General features: G+C 38.6%; 5 protein-coding genes across 5 annotated transcripts; 3 read left to right on the top strand and 2 right to left on the bottom strand.

Moving 5' to 3' along the window:
• Positions 1 to 39: 39 nt before the first annotated feature.
• Positions 40 to 2,333, bottom strand: LOC132199956 (transmembrane protein 185A). Its single transcript, XM_059625082.1, has 6 exons — positions 2,130 to 2,333; positions 1,862 to 2,038; positions 1,590 to 1,797; positions 1,272 to 1,532; positions 1,086 to 1,209; positions 40 to 1,027 (listed from the first exon to the last, which is right to left on the bottom strand). The coding sequence occupies exons 1-6, from the start codon at positions 2,165 to 2,167 to the stop codon at positions 834 to 836; spliced, it is 1,002 nt and encodes a 333-aa protein (XP_059481065.1). The 5' UTR covers positions 2,168 to 2,333; the 3' UTR covers positions 40 to 833.
• A 1,011-nt stretch (positions 2,334 to 3,344) lies between these two features.
• On the top strand, positions 3,345 to 6,607 carry LOC132199297 (protein-associating with the carboxyl-terminal domain of ezrin). The gene is made up of 11 exons (XM_059623900.1): positions 3,345 to 3,543; positions 3,683 to 3,885; positions 3,940 to 4,125; positions 4,193 to 4,451; positions 4,502 to 4,688; positions 4,742 to 4,896; positions 4,959 to 5,047; positions 5,105 to 5,344; positions 5,408 to 5,492; positions 5,545 to 5,852; positions 5,907 to 6,607. The coding sequence occupies exons 2-11, from the start codon at positions 3,718 to 3,720 to the stop codon at positions 6,153 to 6,155; spliced, it is 1,926 nt and encodes a 641-aa protein (XP_059479883.1). The 5' UTR covers positions 3,345 to 3,543; positions 3,683 to 3,717; the 3' UTR covers positions 6,156 to 6,607.
• On the top strand, positions 6,411 to 8,360 carry LOC132199300 (histone H2A.V). Its single transcript, XM_059623905.1, has 2 exons — positions 6,411 to 6,855; positions 7,475 to 8,360. The coding sequence occupies exons 1-2, from the start codon at positions 6,531 to 6,533 to the stop codon at positions 7,534 to 7,536; spliced, it is 387 nt and encodes a 128-aa protein (XP_059479888.1). The 5' UTR covers positions 6,411 to 6,530; the 3' UTR covers positions 7,537 to 8,360.
• On the bottom strand, positions 8,350 to 11,064 carry LOC132199298 (NADH dehydrogenase [ubiquinone] flavoprotein 1, mitochondrial). The gene is made up of 9 exons (XM_059623901.1): positions 10,933 to 11,064; positions 10,605 to 10,669; positions 10,220 to 10,364; positions 9,872 to 10,164; positions 9,409 to 9,639; positions 9,122 to 9,354; positions 8,861 to 9,069; positions 8,698 to 8,807; positions 8,350 to 8,641 (listed from the first exon to the last, which is right to left on the bottom strand). The coding sequence occupies exons 1-9, from the start codon at positions 10,979 to 10,981 to the stop codon at positions 8,567 to 8,569; spliced, it is 1,410 nt and encodes a 469-aa protein (XP_059479884.1). The 5' UTR covers positions 10,982 to 11,064; the 3' UTR covers positions 8,350 to 8,566.
• Positions 11,034 to 13,105, top strand: LOC132199299 (mannose-P-dolichol utilization defect 1 protein homolog). Its single transcript, XM_059623904.1, has 5 exons — positions 11,034 to 11,320; positions 11,411 to 11,476; positions 11,631 to 11,763; positions 11,833 to 12,073; positions 12,518 to 13,105. Exons 1-5 carry the CDS (start codon positions 11,233 to 11,235, stop codon positions 12,764 to 12,766), a joined length of 777 nt encoding a protein of 258 aa, XP_059479887.1. The 5' UTR covers positions 11,034 to 11,232; the 3' UTR covers positions 12,767 to 13,105.
• The last annotated feature ends 5,223 nt before the right edge of the window (positions 13,106 to 18,328 follow it).

An 18,328-nucleotide genomic window follows, 5' to 3' on the forward strand; every position in this document is an offset into this window, starting at 1 on the left:
GGAAAAATTCAGTTCAAATAAAAGTAATGATTATTCAAATTTAAAATGATTTAATTGAAGAGTAACCCAATATTTTAGGGTATACATAAAATAAAATCATATTTGGAATTTTTAATTAATTTTCTATCCACAGGCGTAAATTTTGATTTAAGTAGTCAACGTCATGATCCTAAAATATCAAGCAAAAGAAAATTAAGATACAATATATTGTGCTAAAGCAAAAACAGCCACCCCTGAATTAAAATCAGATAAAAGCCGAAGCAAAAAAATTGATTGCGCATTTTATGGGCCTTTAACTTGTGCAAATTGAAGTTTTAGCACAATGAACAAAATTGTTTCACTTTTTTAATAGAAAAATGCATTAATATAATAAACCTAAGACATTAAATCTGTGATGTTTGACATATTATTACAGTTAAATGGCTTAATAGCTCGACTCTGAAAATATTTTTCTTACCCTTATTAACATGTTGCAAAAATACTGTAAAATTGGCTGAATTAACAAAATCAATCCAGTACATGCAGACGTAAAAACATTTGAAAGAATCCATGTACAACTAGAGTGTGATCTGAATGAAAATATTATTTGTCGACTGCGTCTAAAATGTAGTTTGATTCATAAAAATTTAGAGCGACATAACATTTCTCTTTCAAATGATCTTAATATCAATGTAGCCATTTAAAGCTTACAAAGATTTACAATTACATAAAGCACTTTTAATGAAACAATGGCCTATTCGTGGAAAGGCAAATAAATTATCCTCGGCAGTCTTTTCTCGAACTTTCCATTGTAGTATAATTGATATTAGGTTCGTCATCCTTGCTCAAAAAGATCAATCTGGAGTTTCAATTGAAATCACAGGCATCACCAGTTTTAATTCAGATCTTCTGGAGAGGCCCAATCGGTCCAGCGGTCCATCCTTGATGGGCGACGATCGAGAACTGTACGCTATGTTGCCATATTCTTGGAGAACTGGGCACACGCCAAGCAGAAACTGGCAAAAGTCTTTTCTTATTCCAAACCACCCTGAAAGCACAAGTCAATGAGTAAATATTTAAGACAAAAATATTGGGGGGAAAAATACATTTGTTGGCTCCTTTAGCACCGAAAGACATCAACATCAGGGTTGAAAAGGAAACAAAGAGGGGCGACGCCACAGTTACATAGCTAGCATCTATTTCTCCATCTAGCTTATTTGCTAAAACCACCTGTGAATTTATTTTTTATTGATTACCAACTCTTAATATTTAAAGATAATTTAAGTGAATACCTGGAAGACAAGCAGCGGAATGACCAAACAGGTGTACCCTAGTGCAGAATGGAAGGCTGCTTTCCGCTGTGTGTGGCTTGCTTCTGGAGCTCGGAGGAGGATCGCAGCAAAAATTATGGCGTACAAGACACCAACTAACGCTATGCACAACAACACCCACTGGGGCACAAAAACAACTTCCCATCTCCACAGGACCAAGTTGTCAAGTCTAAGCGCAATGAAAACAAATTGCAGAATGTTCACAGCACAGAACAGCTCGAGCTGGAAAACAAATTCCAAATCAAAAATTAGTAATTTAAATAACAATAAATTACATACCTCGAACGCCCTGTCGTGTTTTACAGCCCACACGCACACAGCAATCGACGCAATTGAGATAAAAAGTAGAGGAATAAAAACCAGAATCCAAAGGTGTCTCCCTGACTCAAGTTTGTCGCAGGCCAACAGCTCAAACATCAGCAGTATCAGGTGGAGTGCTAAACTAATCAGCATGGCTTTGTAATGCACGTAGGCTTCACCCTCCAATCTGTAAACATAAAGGTCAAATTTTAGTAATTAACCCAAGTGAGGATTATTTTAAGTAAAAATACCTATAATGTGGGTGTCTCCACCAAACGTAGCTGCCTACAAGAGCACCACTGATGGCTATGAACTTCCAAAACCAGATTGGGCTGAAGATGGTCCAGTAACTCCATGCGATGGTGTTGTCAAGGCGCAGAGAGAAAAATATTGAAAACAGGAGCAGGCATCCGTAAACAATAAACTTGCTGTAAACAAAATGTCATTCGTCAAAAGAGAGAAATTTGTATTGAATTAAAAAAATAAACAACGCAGAGTGAAAATTATGCACTCCATTACCTCGGATTGAAGTCTTGAAAAATGGCTTGCAGGTTCATCTTTGTGCTGTTACAGCTTTGTGAAGGACGAAAAAATCACTGGTGAATATAACGAGGGAGAATTTCTTAGGCAAAAAGACATGATTCGTGAAAAATCAGCATCGGAAGCTGTCGTAAAAGCTAACCCTCACAGATGTTTATCAGCTGCAATCGCCATCTTGGAATTTTTAAAAGTCTTGCGGGAGAGAAAAACTGGCCAATCAGAGCGAACTCATGACTTAATGAACCAATCACGCATCGGCAGGAAAAAGCATGGCATGTTTTGAAAAAAAACATTGCGGCAGGAGCGCAGTCAATTGATTGGCGGGAGGACTAAACAAAGTTCTTCAAACAAAAGCACAAATTTGCGATCTTCATCTTCTGGTCAGGCCTAATCTGAGCGGATATGAATGGAAAAGCGGCCGGTGAAGAACCAGCGAGCGCAGCCGAGTATGACATATGTAATGCATGACGTATGCAGCAGGCATTTATTTGTTTCTGAAAAGTAACAACACGTGGTTCTGTGTGAATACGTACCTTTAAAAAAAATCTGCATTTTTCGCGTTTGTCTGAAGCTTATACTGCAGTCGCTGTATCTAACTGTTTATAAACTTAATTTTAATTCCAAACCATTATAATTTCGTGACTAATTTTGCATTTTTTATAGCTGTTCTAGGCTGGTAGTTTCTATCGTTTCTATATCTCAATCATGATGGAATGCGCCTATTCTCACAGCAGGTACATAACTTAAAATGTAGGAGCAATTGATCTCTAATATAATCCTTATAATATAATAATTTGATATAATTATATATATGGTAATTTTTATTTTATTTTTTACTTCATGCTTTATTATCATATAATCTTAATCATATACGCGCCTTTGGAAGAGTTTTGTGTCGGCCGTTTTGAGTGGGAAGTTGGCGCTTCCTTGACATATATAATAAAGAAAAAATAATAAGCGACAACTCGCTTACTTATATTTTTACTCAAACGACTGGCGTGCGTGAGATTCCACTTGATTTTTTCTGGAGGGGGTTCAGTTCAAAGTTCACATTCCCCGCTTTTTAATATTTAAATTAGCGGTCCAGATAATAATAATGCTTTTATTAAACGCGCGTTTCATATAAGGTCAACCCGCCACCACTCGAATGAAAGCACAAGAGGTGCGCGCGCATTTTGTGACCTGTGGACCAGCTGTGGATGTGGAGTGACAAGTAAACGTGAAAGGAAAAGGACTCGATTCTTGACTCAATAGACGCCTTTCTTCCATTTTTTAAATACTTGATTATTATAATTATGTTCTCGATAAAGTAAAGAAAATGTGAGAATTTCTGTCTCTCCAGAGGCACAACGGATACATTTTCTTCTGATAAAAACCATTAACTACCTGAGAGGTTTGTATGTGATTCCTCTTCTCTACTCACGCAAACAAAAACCAATTAAGTTTCAACCCAAAAAAGCGCAAGGGAATTGTATTTTTGTGAATTGATAAACATTTCGATCTAATAATTTTAATGCATTTATTTATTTCAGGCTGCGTTTTGACTGAACTGATCGCAATTTCTCCAATGGGAAATGAAAAGAGTAATTTGGGCCACATCGAAATCAAGCCTGAGGTCATCGAAGTTGCCAACTCGTGGACTTTAAAGCAGGCAATATGCACTGCAAGCTCTGCACAGTATTCAGTGTTCTGCAGTCCAGCTGACAGCGCAGGATACTTAGAGTTGGCAGCAAAAGTGGGAATCAAGCCACTGTTAAAATTATAAAGTAATTGTCAAAATGTGTTTCAGAACTTAAAAATCTACCGTCATCCGGGCATTTTGAAATTTGTCCAAACATGGAGCCAAAGTGGCTACTTCAATCTAGCCACGGAACAAGTCTTGCCTTTGTCCCAAGAGCTGGGAGCTCAGACCAATCTTCAAGTCTGCCTTGGCTTGCGAAGCATTCTCAGAGCGTTGGTATTTTTGCATGATACTGTAAGCTCACAACGTCAATTTGAAATAACGACAAATTTTTACTCTGTGATCACGGTTTAATTTGCAGGCAAAAGTTTCACACACAAATGTGTGCTGTGGAAGCATTTATGTGTCACCAGACAACACTTGGAAACTCGGGAACTTTGAGTTCATCACCAAATACAACGAATTGAACTCCGAGAACTTGAGGAAAATCCGAAACCGTCGATACGAGTTTGCCATTCCACCTGAGGAAAATGCAGGAGCTCATGTTGATCCTCAGGCTCTTGATTCTTATGCATTTGGCATTATGGTGCAGGAAATTCTTAAGAAACGAGATCTCACAAGTAAATAAAATAAATTCCAACGTATTTTAATCATTGTAAAAAAATCCTAGGTGATCCGTCTGGTTTAGAATTTTTCAAACTTGCCTGCGAAAAACTACAGGATAAGCAGATCAAGTCTCGCGGCAGTTTGGCGGAACTTTTAGAGCACCCGTACTTTTCCCATCCAGTTGTAGAAATTCTGGAATTTTTATCAGCCATCACACTTAAAACTATAAGTGAAAAAGAGCAATTTTTCCGGTAAACTATTTACATGTTGTTTCAAGTTTAAATCCTTCAAATTTTTAATTTAGGAGCTTATGGGCCCAATTAGCAACCCTGCCTGAAGTAATGGTTGCGACCCAATTGGCAGACTTGCTACTGTCTCGGTTGGTTCTACTTGAGCCATCTGCACAAACTTATCTTGTGCCCTGGTTGCTGGCAATTAAGGATGAAAATGCCACATCAGGTAATCTGACAATCATCTTTTATTTTTGTAATGAAATGTTAAAAAAAAAAATTATTTCAAAGGTTCATTTCCGAGTGGTGATTGTTCACCTCTATTCAGCAGATCAATATTTGAGAAGTTTGTTTCTCCGAAGTTGGTAAAAATTTTCCAGGTGTGTGGACTATGATAAACTATGAATGAAAAATAAAATAATTTTATTCTATTTAAGGTCCATGATAGTCAAGTGCGCTGCGTATTGCTAAAGCACTTCTCATCGTATTGCCATGGTTTTACAAAGGAGCAACTTCAGCATAACATTCTGCCAGAATTGCTTGTTGGAATCAAAGACAATGACGACTTGCTGGTGTCCACCACATTAAGGGCGCTCGCAGACCTTGTGCCGATTTTAGGGGCTGCAACTGTGATCGGAGGCAAAAGGGGAAAACTCTTTACGGATGGACGGCCTAAGGTAATTTTTAATTATATTTGAAACCTCAATGTACCTCATTTTGTTAAATTAACTTTTCGAAAGGTTCGACCTGTCAAACGAGTACTGCCTGTGATTTCTCCCAAACCTGCTGCGCCAACAGCTCGAGTTGAAAGAGTATTGGTGCAAGGTAGAAAATAGGTTTATTACTTAAGTAAATTTAATATTTAAATTGCATGCAGAAACTGGATTAAATGCCGACTTGGTGGAAAACGGAGTTGCTTCTGCACAACTACCAGAGAGACTTTCACCAGACGGAGGAGAGGCATGGTCGGACTGGGACGACCAGCAGGACGAAGATGAGGAAAAGAGCGCTGATGGCCCTGAGAATGGCGAATCCACCCTAGCTAAACTTCAAACATCTCCAGCTCTAAAGAAGCCACTCTCGTTATCAGGAAAAATTCCGACCAATATTGTTAAAAATGTTGTCGATGATCTTGACGCTTTGGATATCAAAGCGGCTAAAATTACTGTCGTTGCTCAGGAAAAGGTTGAATTTTTTTATCGCTAAGGTTTTTTTGAATTTAATTAGTTGCGCTTTCAGGAAATGGACTTCTTTCAAGACATGGAGCCAGTAATCGCAACTACAAAAAATCCTTTATTCCCCGGAGCAGCACAAGTCGAAAAAGAAACGACGGTGGCTGAGAAGAGCAAATTTTCAATGGCGGTGTCCGAAGATTTTGGAGAAGAGGCTGGGTGGGGGGACGATGGTGATTTTTCAGATTGGGGCGAAGTTGGTGAGGATGATGCAGCCACAAAAGAAGCGGTCCAGGTTAACTTAACATTAGATTGATTCCCCTCGATATCATGCAACAATCTTTTATTCTTTTTTTTCATTTTGCTTATTTATGTGATCTTTTTCCATTGTGATTGTAAGACTTGATTATAATACCACACTTAAAATTATAGTCAATGAATCAAAATATGATTTTTAGTTCTAAAAGGCATTTCTGAAAAAATTCAATTTAGATTATAAAATATCCATAAGAGATGGCGCCTCATGTAAATCATTAGTTCGCCACTTGTTCTGAAGAGCGCGCGCGTCGCCGCAACTCCCCTTTTGTCGGTTGGTCCGTTGGCGTCGGGTAGGAAAAGCTGCGACGAGCTTCGAGCGCTCCTGTGTGTGTTTGCTGGGCACTGACATTTCCGCGGAAAAGCGTGACTCAAGATGGCAGGAGGAAAAGCAGGCAAGGACTCCGGTAAAGCAAAGGCGAAGGCAGTGTCTCGTTCGGCCAGAGCGGGCCTCCAATTCCCCGTGGGCCGTATCCACCGGCACCTGAAGAACCACACGACCAGCCACGGCCGTGTCGGCGCCACCGCCGCCGTCTACAGCGCGGCCATTCTCGAGTACCTGACGGCCGAAGTGCTCGAGTTGGCCGGCAACGCGTCCAAGGACTTGAAGGTGAAGCGTATCACCCCTCGCCATCTGCAGCTTGCCATCCGTGGTGACGAAGAATTGGACACCCTGATCAAGGCGACCATCGCTGGCGGCGGTAATTACCAATTCCCATACTTGATTCGGCCCGAATTCGGCACCGTCGGGTGGCCAAGGCCTTCGGGAAGGTCGATACGACTCGACCGGGCCTCTTGCATTATTACTTTCGGCCCAATTCGGCCTAGAAAACCGGGTCGACGGGCGCGACGTTGCCATTTTGGTTGGACTGCAATGGCGTTTTTTCACCTTTCAACTCACATCTTTCAAATATTTAATGATTTTTTGAAATTTTTTTTTGATCAATCTTAAAAAATTTGGTCGGATTAAACTTTTGAGATTGCATCATCCACTTTTGAGCGGGCTTTTATTAGCATGTCGAATTGGCAACGTCGCAATCCCAGCAGTAGAAAAGAGCAAACATATTTTGGCGCCAAGGCCCGCGCTTGAAATCGCTGGCTACGTCACGAGGGGAATTGATTGCAGGTGTTATTTTTTAGGGGAGAATTGCATAAATGCATATTATTTAAAACTTACTATAAAACACATCTATCCGTGTTAAATAAATTTTTCCGTTCGATAAGAGCAGAGATTTTTTATTTTTTGCACTGGGTCTCTTGGATTTTTGAAGCTCCGTAAACAATTTTGCACATTCTGAATCTGTCATTTCTTGTTTTCAGGTGTGATCCCTCACATCCACAAGTCGCTCATCGGCAAGAAGGGCACACAAAAACCGGCCTAATGAAGTCACTGATGGAGGTGTTTTGCAAATTGAGGAGAAATTTGACTTGCTGGTTTTAAGAGCATGCATCAGTTACAAGGTTAAGGAACTTCTGCTGAAGACAGACAACACCCCCACCTGTGCCGTACAACAAACTCTCTCAAAATATTAACAGTTCACGAGTGAATTTATAAAGCAAGAAAATATGAAGATATCAACAATTCACAACACATAGAATAACATTGTACCGCAGAACAAAAGCAAAAGTGGAGGCAGATGAAACACGGCGGCATTTGATTTTGGTTCCATAAGATATATAAAAAAAAACACAGCCATTTCTCTATTATAGACGATTGTGCCCTTCTGTCTGATTTTTACTAAAATCCAAGACTTAATTTCGCACCAACCATACAAGTTGGTGGTAGTGTTCTTTTTCTACTCGAGGCATTTTGTCGACAAATTAAATTAAATCTATCGAATATAAGTTTTTATTGCAGACGAATGAAGATTTTCCTCATAATCAATAACATGTGTCTGTTTGCGTGTGCAAATGTATTGCAGGTCACCATATAGAGTTGTGTTCTTTCTATAGTTTCCCCAACTTACACATTGAGCTGACATGGAGTGAACTATGTTCACCTGTCTCTAAAGTAGCTTTAAAATGATAAATGAAGTAAAAAAAGGTCCGATTTGTTACATGAGGCAAAGTTTTAGATTTTTAAGACATAAAGCGCAGTTAATTTCATCCATATTTGTTTGTCCCGTTTCATTTATTTAGCATTGCAATTGTTCAACAGTTTGGTGTAAATATTTCGCAAAATAAAAAGAATTCAATGATTCTCTAATACCGTGTATTTTATTTTATACGTCTAGGTCATAAATAAATTTATTATTTCACCGGAAATCGATTCTTTTTAGAAATGCGGCAAATAACTTTTAACAAAAAGGTACTTCTTGAATCAAAAAGTAGGAGATAGAGTGTCAACAGGATTTTCTATTTACATTTCATTGAATCTAAACACATAGAGACCTTAATAGAGTAAGAAAACTATTAGTTTGCAGCTTTCTTATCAGCAAATCTCTTCATTCTGTTTTCCAACTCGGGTCTGAAGTGACGAATCAAACCCTGAAGAAAGGAAATAATATGAGCCAAAGTTGAAATAGTTTTTTTTCCTAAAGTACCTGAACAGGCCATGCTGCACCATCACCCAGGGCGCAAATTGTGTGGCCTTCGATCTGCTTGCTTATTTCCCAAAGCATGTCAATCTCTTCGGGCTGAGCATCTCCAGTAACTAAAAAAACAATGGTTGAGTTTAAATGTTAATTGTATTCATTATTTACTCACCGAATCTGTGGATGACTTGATTCATCCAATTGACACCCTCCCTGCAAGGTGTGCACTGACCGCACGACTCGTGTTTGTAAAATTCAATGAGCCGAGCAATGGCTTTCACAATGTCGGTTTGCTTGTTCATCACAATGATGGCTGCCGTTCCCAGGCCAGTCTGCGCTGCTACCAATCCATCAAAGTCCATTAAAACTTCCTCACAGACACTGTAATCGCAATAATAAGCTAAATTTTTACGTAAGATATACAATATCTCACTTTTTGGGGATGAGGGGAGTTGAAGAACCGCCAGGGATGATGGCCAACAAATTGTCCCAGCCACCGACAACGCCACCGCCATGAATCTCAATCAATTCTTTCAGAGGGATGGACATTTCCTCCTCGACGGTGCAAGGTGTGTTGATGTGGCCAGAGATGTTGAACAACTTGGTTCCGGAGTTACGTTGGCGGCCAAAGGATGCAAACCAGGTGCCACCTCTTCGACAAATGGACTGTTTTTTATCGTTATTATTTTTCTGCGATTATTTAAAGTAAAATATACGCACAGGAGAAACAGCAACCGTCTCAACGTTTGCAACTGTTGTGGGGCAGCCGAAGACGCCGACATCAGCAGGGAATGGAGGCTTCAGCCTGGGCTTTCCTTGCTTGCCTTCGAGACTTTCAATCAGGGCCGTTTCTTCGCCACAGATGTAAGCTCCAGCACCACGGTGCATGAAAACGTCAAAGTCGAAACCAGATCCGCAGGCATTTTTACCAATGAGCCCTGCTTGGTAGGCCTGGAAAAAATGTAAATTATATTTCAGATCAAATTAATTTTAGACTAATATTCATGATAACTTCAGTGTGAGGAAATAACTACATTACTAAGTAAGCTAAATATAGGTCACTTGAAGTATTAAGAAAGTGTTATGTAACCAATTTGCGCAGAACACACCACCATGAAATATTTCCCATTAATAGTTTTTTTTTTCAATCGTTTGACTTAAGTGTAAATAAAAATTGAATTACCTCACTAATTGCAACTTGCATGTTGGACGCCTCATTGTAGAACTCGCCTCTAATGTAAATATAAGCAGCCCTGGCGCCCATGGCTCGGCCAGCGACCAAGCAACCCTCAACCAGCTTGTGAGGGTCGTGCCTCATGATTTCACGATCCTTGCAGGTGCCAGGCTCTCCCTCATCAGCATTGACCACCAAGTATTTTGGCCTGCCGTCCGAAGGCTTGTTCATGAAGCCCCATTTCATGCCAGTGGGGAAACCAGCGCCTCCGCGACCACGAAGACCAGAGGTTTTGACTTCATCTGAGGAAGAATAATGAATTTTAGAAGTTTTCAATACCGTTAGTAAAAAACTTACTCAAAATCCAATCGGGACCCTTCACCAAGATTTCCTTGGTCTTGTACCAGTCGCCTCTTTTCAAAGCACCTTTCAAACGCCAGTCGTGGCGACCATACAAGTTGGTAAAGATTCTGTCCTGGTCAGCGAGAGGGCCATACTTGCTCTAAAAATATTTAAAATAAATTAAATTGAATATAATTGGAGTAAATAAAAAAATATATTTATAAAACATCACTAAAAAAAATTAAATACTTATGTGTATACACATTATAATGTTTTTTTTTTTTTTTTAATTGAATAATGAATTATTTAGAAATAAAATTAGAAAACTTCGAAATAATTGCATCAAAACATAAATATGTAAGTATAAAAATGAAGGCTAAATAACATCAAAGGTGCAAACCTTGCCAGCAGGAGCAGTGATATTCGATCGGAACTGTGTTGTGTTACAAATGGCAGACACGAAACCTGAAAAATAAAAGGTGAATTATTAATTTATTTTCTTATATCATCAAAAATGTAAAAAGGGTTTATGAAAATAGTTACATAAACACATTGACAATCGCAATAATGCAATGCAAAACAAGATCGAACCAAGAAGGTCAAAATCTAAACTCAAATTATTGACGTTATAGAGAAAAAAATTAAACAAAATTTTAAAGCAAGAGACAAGGGAAATTTTTCTACGCGGCTGATGTGAAATTGCAAGTCTGGATTTGCGGAAAACTCACCAATTTGGCCTTTTGGAAGGCTGCCCCAGCGAGTGAGAGCGCCAGCCATTTTTGCTCTTCCCTCACAGCTGGTGATGATCAATGATTAATGACGAATTTTGATCCGACCACGCCCCCTTTGCCGTCCACCGCTCCTCTTGGGTGCGTGTCGTTGTTTTCCGACTCGGGGCCTCTGCCGGCTTCATTTCTCTCCTTCACCTTTTGTAACAGAGCGGCTTGATACAAATTTGGAAACAGAAACTCGTCAGCCCTTTTATTATTTCGACCCTTCGCCTGGAAAAAGTGTGAAATCGCTTTGAAATGGCAGAACAATTCAGACAACTTTGCCTTCTGCTTTTGACGCCGGAGTGCTACGACGAGTTTTTCATCAAGTTTAATTTTCTTGACGGTAACTTGTAACTTCAAATCATACAAATTTATTATTTTATGTTCTATGTATATATATACAAAAAATATCCGTGTTTTGTATTTATTTCAGTGCCATGTCTCAAGGCGGCTTTGAGCAAAGGACTCGGATTAGGAATAATCTTGGGCTCGATGCTTGGTAAGAAAAAATTAAAGAGTGAAAAATCAATAAATTTACGTAATTGTTAAATAAAAATTAAATCAATTAAATTATAATTGAAAAATTTCAAAATAAAACTTTTATTTTTTTGCTCTTTTGTAACTGCGATAACTAATTCAATAATTTTTTTCAGTAAAAGTTCCACAAATAACAAAAATATTTGGAGGCAAGAGCGCCGAGGGCATCAGTGCCATCAGTGTATTTTTAGAGCTGTTTGCAATTACCGCAAACGTTGCCTACAGCTACACTAACAAGTTCCCATTCAGGTATTTTTAATTTAAAAATTTCCAAAACAATAAAATAAAATTGTAATTCATTTCTTTATAATTCTTCAGTGCATGGGGAGAGGGTCTCTTTTTGGCCCTGCAGACCTCAGCCGTGGCTGCCATGGTCTTGCTTTACGGAAACCAGCCTCGGACTGGCAAAAAGAAGGAGGCTGGTGGAAGCGCAGTCCAAGCCTGCTTGTTCCTCGCCGTCTACTCTGTCCTTTTCTTGGTGCTGACCACTGGAATCACACCTCCTGATGTACTGTGGTCTATGCAGGCAGCTAATGTACCAATCATTTTGGTTGGAAAGGTGAGGGTCTTTTTTTTATTAGGTTCGTTTATGGGCACATAAAATTGTTATCTTATCATTCATTTGTTCACTTTCTGTTTAATCTCAAACTATAAATTGAGTTGTTTGCCTTGGAAGAACAAAGTTCATTTTTACATCTTGGTTTCAAATTTTACCAATAATTTTTATTTATTCTCAAATGAAGTTAATAATTTTCAAAGGGTGAAACAAAATCATAAATATCTTTTTGTCATTTACCATAAACATAAGAAATTTTAGATCATTGCATTTTAATCAAGTGTCATTCTTTATTTTTATAATTCATTTTTATATAATCTTGGTTATTAAACAAAATAATTTCAAATTGAACCAAATTATTAAATTTGATTTGATACATCGTGACGACGCTTCATAAGTCAATAATAACAATATTTTGTTTCTGACTGATTTTAAATAATTTTTCAGCTCATTCAGGCCGTTGCAAATTACAAGGCAGGCTCAACTGGTCAGCTCTCTGCAGTCACAGTATTCATGCTGTTTGGAGGCTCTCTTGCCAGAATCTTCACTTCGTACCAGGAGACCGGAGACATGACTATGATCGTCACATACTGCGGAGCTTCATTTGCTAATAGTATCATAGCAGCACAGGTGCTTTACTATTGGCCAAGAGGTGCAGCCAAGAAGGAGAAGCAGCATCGCAAGAAGAAGGAATAAATTGCGGACACTGCAAAATCTGCAAATCAATTTGCACCAAAAAGAGATTTTACTGACGCCAGGGGGATAAAATACCTAATAATTTTATTTTCTATACAAAATTTAAATGTTTGGTGGATTTGATTGTGCTCTTTTATCTTTGATTTGTGTAAGTCTTGTATAAAGACTTGCCAGTTTGTTATTGATATACTTGCCCATTCCAACTGAATGTGTTTTAAATCTGCAACTATATACTGTGTGGTAGGAAATTTTTGTTTTGTTTTTATATGTAATTCTTAAGAAACGCCCATGCTGACATTGCTGAACTTAGGAATAGAATTTATTGTGAAATGTCTCAAGTGATTTTGTTTTAATTTCTTGAGTTCTACAATTTTAATAACACGTTTTCCAATTACATTTGGTGTAAAAGAGCAGTTTCTTGCTATTGATTTATTGCCGGTGTCCCGAGCAAGAACATATCTGAGCTAAATAATGTTTGCCGGGGCTGCTGTCGTGAGTGCAGTTGTGCCAATGGAATGATTTATTCCCAGACGGATTAAATTATTGCATAGTGTGTTCGCTCTCACAAACAGGCTCTTAACGCACGTCGACCATGGCTGTGTGTGTGGAAGTAAAGTGAGAGAGAGAAAACAGGCGTGGTCTGATACACATTTGGTTGATATATCAAGGCTGGAGGGTTGGCTCGGCAGTTGCTGCAGAAGAAGGAAAATTAATTACACACGTTTTATACACACTGTGGGGCCAACCGAGACAAGAAGAAGAAGGAGTAGCTCGAGCCAAGGCGGGTCTGTATACCAGCCAGGAGCAACACCCAAATTTTTCCAGCAGTCGTTTATGAAAGGAGTTTGCACGCAGCACTATATGTATATTTTGGCAACGAGAGAGAAGTTCGCCGCCGCTTTTTGGTCTCTCCGTATATTCACGAGGGAAGCAAGGGGTGCGAAGAAAGTTTGTAATTATTAACCGGGGCCGCTGATTAATTATAGTCATTAATTAAATAGTTGCGCCAAGACAGCAGCCCGCCGAGAGAGGAGGAGGAGCGAAGAGGCAGGAAATATTTTGCGGGGATTTATAACGGCGGTCATAAATATTTTTAATTTCTTATTAAAATTTGTCTCTCTCTCTCTCCCTCTTGGCGCGAGACGGGAAATAATAATTATTCAACGCCGAGAGCTGGGGGAAGAAGCCGCTTTTAAGCGTAATGAGTAATTTTCTTTCGCAGCGCCGAATATATAATTCTCTCGGCATATCACAGGGAAATAAAATGAGCGCCGCCGCGTTTCGTGCGGGACGACAACAGAAAGCATTTCTCTCTCTCGCATCCAAAGTGAGAGAGCTAAAGATTTTCATCTCTGTGCTGCATACACACAACATCAAATGAAAACCGAGGGACGTGTGATGCTAATAATTTGCAGCCATCAAAGAAAGGGAAAAAAGGAGCCTGCGATATATACATATATATTCGGTCTTGTCGTTCAAAGTAATTTCGCTGGCGTGCCGGATCGGCTGGGCCGCGAGAGAGGAGCGAGCGAACGTGTAATATGTGCTGACGCGGTGTGAGAGAGTGAGATGGATGGGCACGTGTATTCCTTATGCTAAAGGCAGAGATGCACGGTGATTATTGACGGCAATATCCTCACGGCCTGATATTGAGAGGGTGCATATGTAATACATAACACCATCCACGGTGTGATCACCACGGTACTGAGATTCGCGCATAAAAATAGAGGCTGGATTTGCAACAACAGCATCAAAAAAGAAAATTTTCAAAGGCATCAAAATCGAGCAATTTTTGTTAAATTTAAAAAAAAAATATGGTTAAATAACCTAAGGGTATATAATTTTTTCACCAAAATTCCAAATTTTAGCATTTAAAACTCTGTTTTATGTTTTGTGCTTCTCTTAATTAAAACATATATTATTTAAAAAAAAAAAAAAAAAAAATCAAAGTACATCAGGTTTTTAGCTTTTTTTTTTAAATCTGTGACTTTAAAATTGATATTTCAACATACAAATATTATTGTATTCTCCATGAAATGTATGCAACCTGCTGATCTCTAATGCATCGCAGGTTGCCGTTTTTATACTAATAGGGGCTACGTGTCTGATTTTATTTCAAGTCTATGTTTTTCCTACTAATTTTACTGCCTTATTAGCAAAATTAAAAGTTTATTATTATCTCGGTAATTTTCCAAACATTTATTTTTTTTGGTTTTAAACAAGCTTTTCAAATTATTCAGCACCTCTGCATTTTCTTGTGACGTGGAAAGAGGAGGCGCAGTCACGCCTATCAAATAAAAATCCCTCTGGCAAATAACAATCCCACCCCAAAAAGTGCCAAAAAGCAACCCCCGCGCGCGCGACTTATATTACACCACTTCCTCCTACGCGTGGTGGAGATTTCGGCGGCGGCAGAATCCGCTCTCATTATGGTAAGAGATTTTGTTTGGCGCTGAAAGAAATTGCAGTGGAAGCAATTGGGGGCTGAAAACATAAAAAGCGACAAAGAACTGTGGAGACATAAAGAAGATTAAAGAGAAGATAGAAAATGAGAGGAGGCTGCGATGGCGAGAGAGCGAGCGGGAGCACAGAGAGAAGAGAGAGAGAGAGAGAGGTTTTCGGATGCACACTCGCTCGCTCGCTTCGCTCTCGCGGGCACAAGCCAAGAAGGACTTTGCAATCCGTCCTTTCTTCCTCCTCATCATCATCTCACCCAGGCTTACGGATTTTCCAATCAACACTGCGCGACGGAGAGATTCATTTTATATGTGTCTCACTCGCTGCTCTTTGTCCCCCACTCGATCCTCCACTATATATTCTTTTTTTGGCTTTTTTATTTCCTTCACGCACACAGCCGCAGCTGTCCTAACAAAACATATCTCATTTGGAATTATAGCAGATTAACAAGACAAATCATCTCACGCACTCTGATGTAGCTCCTCTTTTTTTCTCTCTTGTCTGACTTTATGTGCCCTCTTTCCTTATTTGCTTGTTTTCTGAAAAGCTTTTAATGATTAAGGATTTTTTATGAGTTAACTGCTTTTTGCATACACTTAAATTTTCCTTTCGGGCTTACAAATTATCAAAATGAAAACATATAAAAGTAAATTATCCGGAATTCAATTCAGAAACAAGTATAATACGATAAATTTAAATAATGAACAAATTAATTTTTTTTTAATTTTATAACTTAATTGGCTTATTTAAAGTAGTGAGATACAGTTTTATTTTCTATATATGACTAATTGGCCCTGAAATTCAATAAACCGCTAATTTAATGACAATTAAACCAGATATACAGCAAATAGTTATTGTCACGATTTGAAAACCATGCAGCCATAAACAGCGGATTGACCATTATTTTTTACTCCCATTCAGTCGCAATGAAAAGTGGCGGCTGTTACCAATCTCTTTTATGAAAAGGAAGCAGGGCAGCGCTTATTGAAAGAAATTCCCAGAATCTCACCCATAGCTCAATCACTTCCCTGTACCGGCTGTACCAATCAGTGCTGGCGACTGCCACACATATAAAATTTTTATTTTGACAAGAGGAACGCTGCGCCGCCATACAAATATATACAAAACTGAAAACAAAACATTTAATCAATCGCAATGAGCGTGACGGCCAATTAGCAGTTTTATTTTCACGCACCTCTGCACACGATGGAGCGCGAAATAAAATTTTCCGCCAATCAATCGCAGCTGCTCTCTCTGTCCGACGCCGCCGCTTTTGCAGTGCTATTATTTTATTAACCCTTTCTGCTCGCGGGGCTCGCCATCCATCTTTTTTCGCCTCTTAACTCGTTCGTTCTCATCTGCACTTGAAGTGTGTCTAAGTTTTCAATTAATGGCACCATTCTGCTAATTGCCATCGCCATTAGGAGCGCCAAGAGCAGCTCTTCTTCTTCTTCTCTCTCGCCCGCGCCGTGCACTCGTCGTCGTCGCCATCGCCGCCGCCGTCTTCGTCTCGTCCCCCCAAAACTTCTTCTCCGACTGCAAAATGCAAGCGACGGCGAATCTCTTTTGTCTTAAACGAGACTCATCTCTTAAAAGTTTCCAGCCCATTGCTCATTTTAGGTTCGGCGCGCGATTATTAGCGATGCAGGCGATAAAAAGGAGAGATGGAACTTCTCTCTCTTCTCGTCCAAACTTTCCTTGTGCGCTCAACGAGCTGAGATGCTCTTTTGCTGAGATGCTCTTTTTACGACATCACAGGCGAAATTTGGTGGAAATAATTATCTTAATTAGCTGCAGCAAGACTTACCATAAAAAAATAAAAAAATTACCATAAAAATAATTGTTATATTATGAATTAATTTTTGCTAAATGTGAATATTTATTTTATTTTTGAAGCATTGATATGTGATTCAATAATATTAATTTACCAACATTTTCTATTAAAATTTTGAGAGCTTATTTATTCTCCTTCCAGTTTTCACGTTATTAGTAATTTAGAGCAAAATACAAGATTTTATTTTCAATTTTCTATAAAGTGTCAATTTTTTAAGTTTATCTGCGCTGAATTTGAAATTTTTTCTCATTTTGCCTTTACACAAATGAGGCGACGAGCCAAGAGAGGAAAGATTAAGTGAGCTTGCGTGATGTGTTCGGTCCAGAGGAGCTTGCTCGCTCCTGCGTTCGTTCGTTCGCATGCATAATGAGAAAAATATGAAACACACAGCAGTATATTCCAGTATTGACCCCTCTGCGCGGCGATAACCCTTTTCTTCGTATATACCTTTTCCTCTCTCGGCTCGTTTTTTAACGTTCGCAGCAGTGCTCTCGAGAGACGGCAGCTGACTTAATTTGTGTGCGTGGACGGGCAGCGCGTTAAATTATTTAAAACCATCAGCCAGAGAACGAGACACGTACCTTTCCATGCACCGCGTGCGCATATTTTAACGCTGGATTATTTATGTCTCGTAATCATGAGCGTAGAAAATCATTTAAATTAAGAAGCGCCGACTCTTATATCTTATTCTCGTTAATCATAATCGCACTATATTTTTTTCCAACATTTAATATTGATATTTTTATTTAGATATTTATTGTTAATTTGTCTAAATTGTTACATCACATTGTTTACAAATTAAAAATTTATATGAAAATTGAGCTTAATTTATAATGATTGAAAAAAAATGAACACACATCAGGAGTAGAAAAGATCGAATTATTTTTTGAATAAATAATATTTAATGATCCATCAAGCTAATTAAAATTATTTTTTATTGAATCTCTGTTTTAAATGCTGGTATGATTGTGTTTGTGACTGAATTAAATGTAAATAAAAATGAGACGTAATAATTGTAAAAAAAAACAATAATAATAATTAAAAGAATAAAACGAGTTAAATAAAAAATTTAAATGCAAGGAGCTAATCATATAATTAAAATAAAGTAAAACAAACTAAATTAACTGCATAAAAATGTTTACAAGGAAAAGAGCCAACATTTGTCTGATTGAAAACAAACACGCAGTTGCGTGAGTGTGATTACAGATATTAGTGGAGAGGGCGGAGATCCTTTTCCCCGGGCCAAATAAAGCAAATACCTGCGGGCCCCG

The sequence above is a fragment of the Neocloeon triangulifer genome, unplaced genomic scaffold, assembly GCF_031216515.1.
Source record: "Neocloeon triangulifer isolate White Clay Creek 2 clone unplaced genomic scaffold, ASM3121651v1 ptg000014l, whole genome shotgun sequence".
In the NCBI taxonomy this organism is placed as follows: domain Eukaryota; kingdom Metazoa; phylum Arthropoda; class Insecta; order Ephemeroptera; family Baetidae; genus Neocloeon; species Neocloeon triangulifer.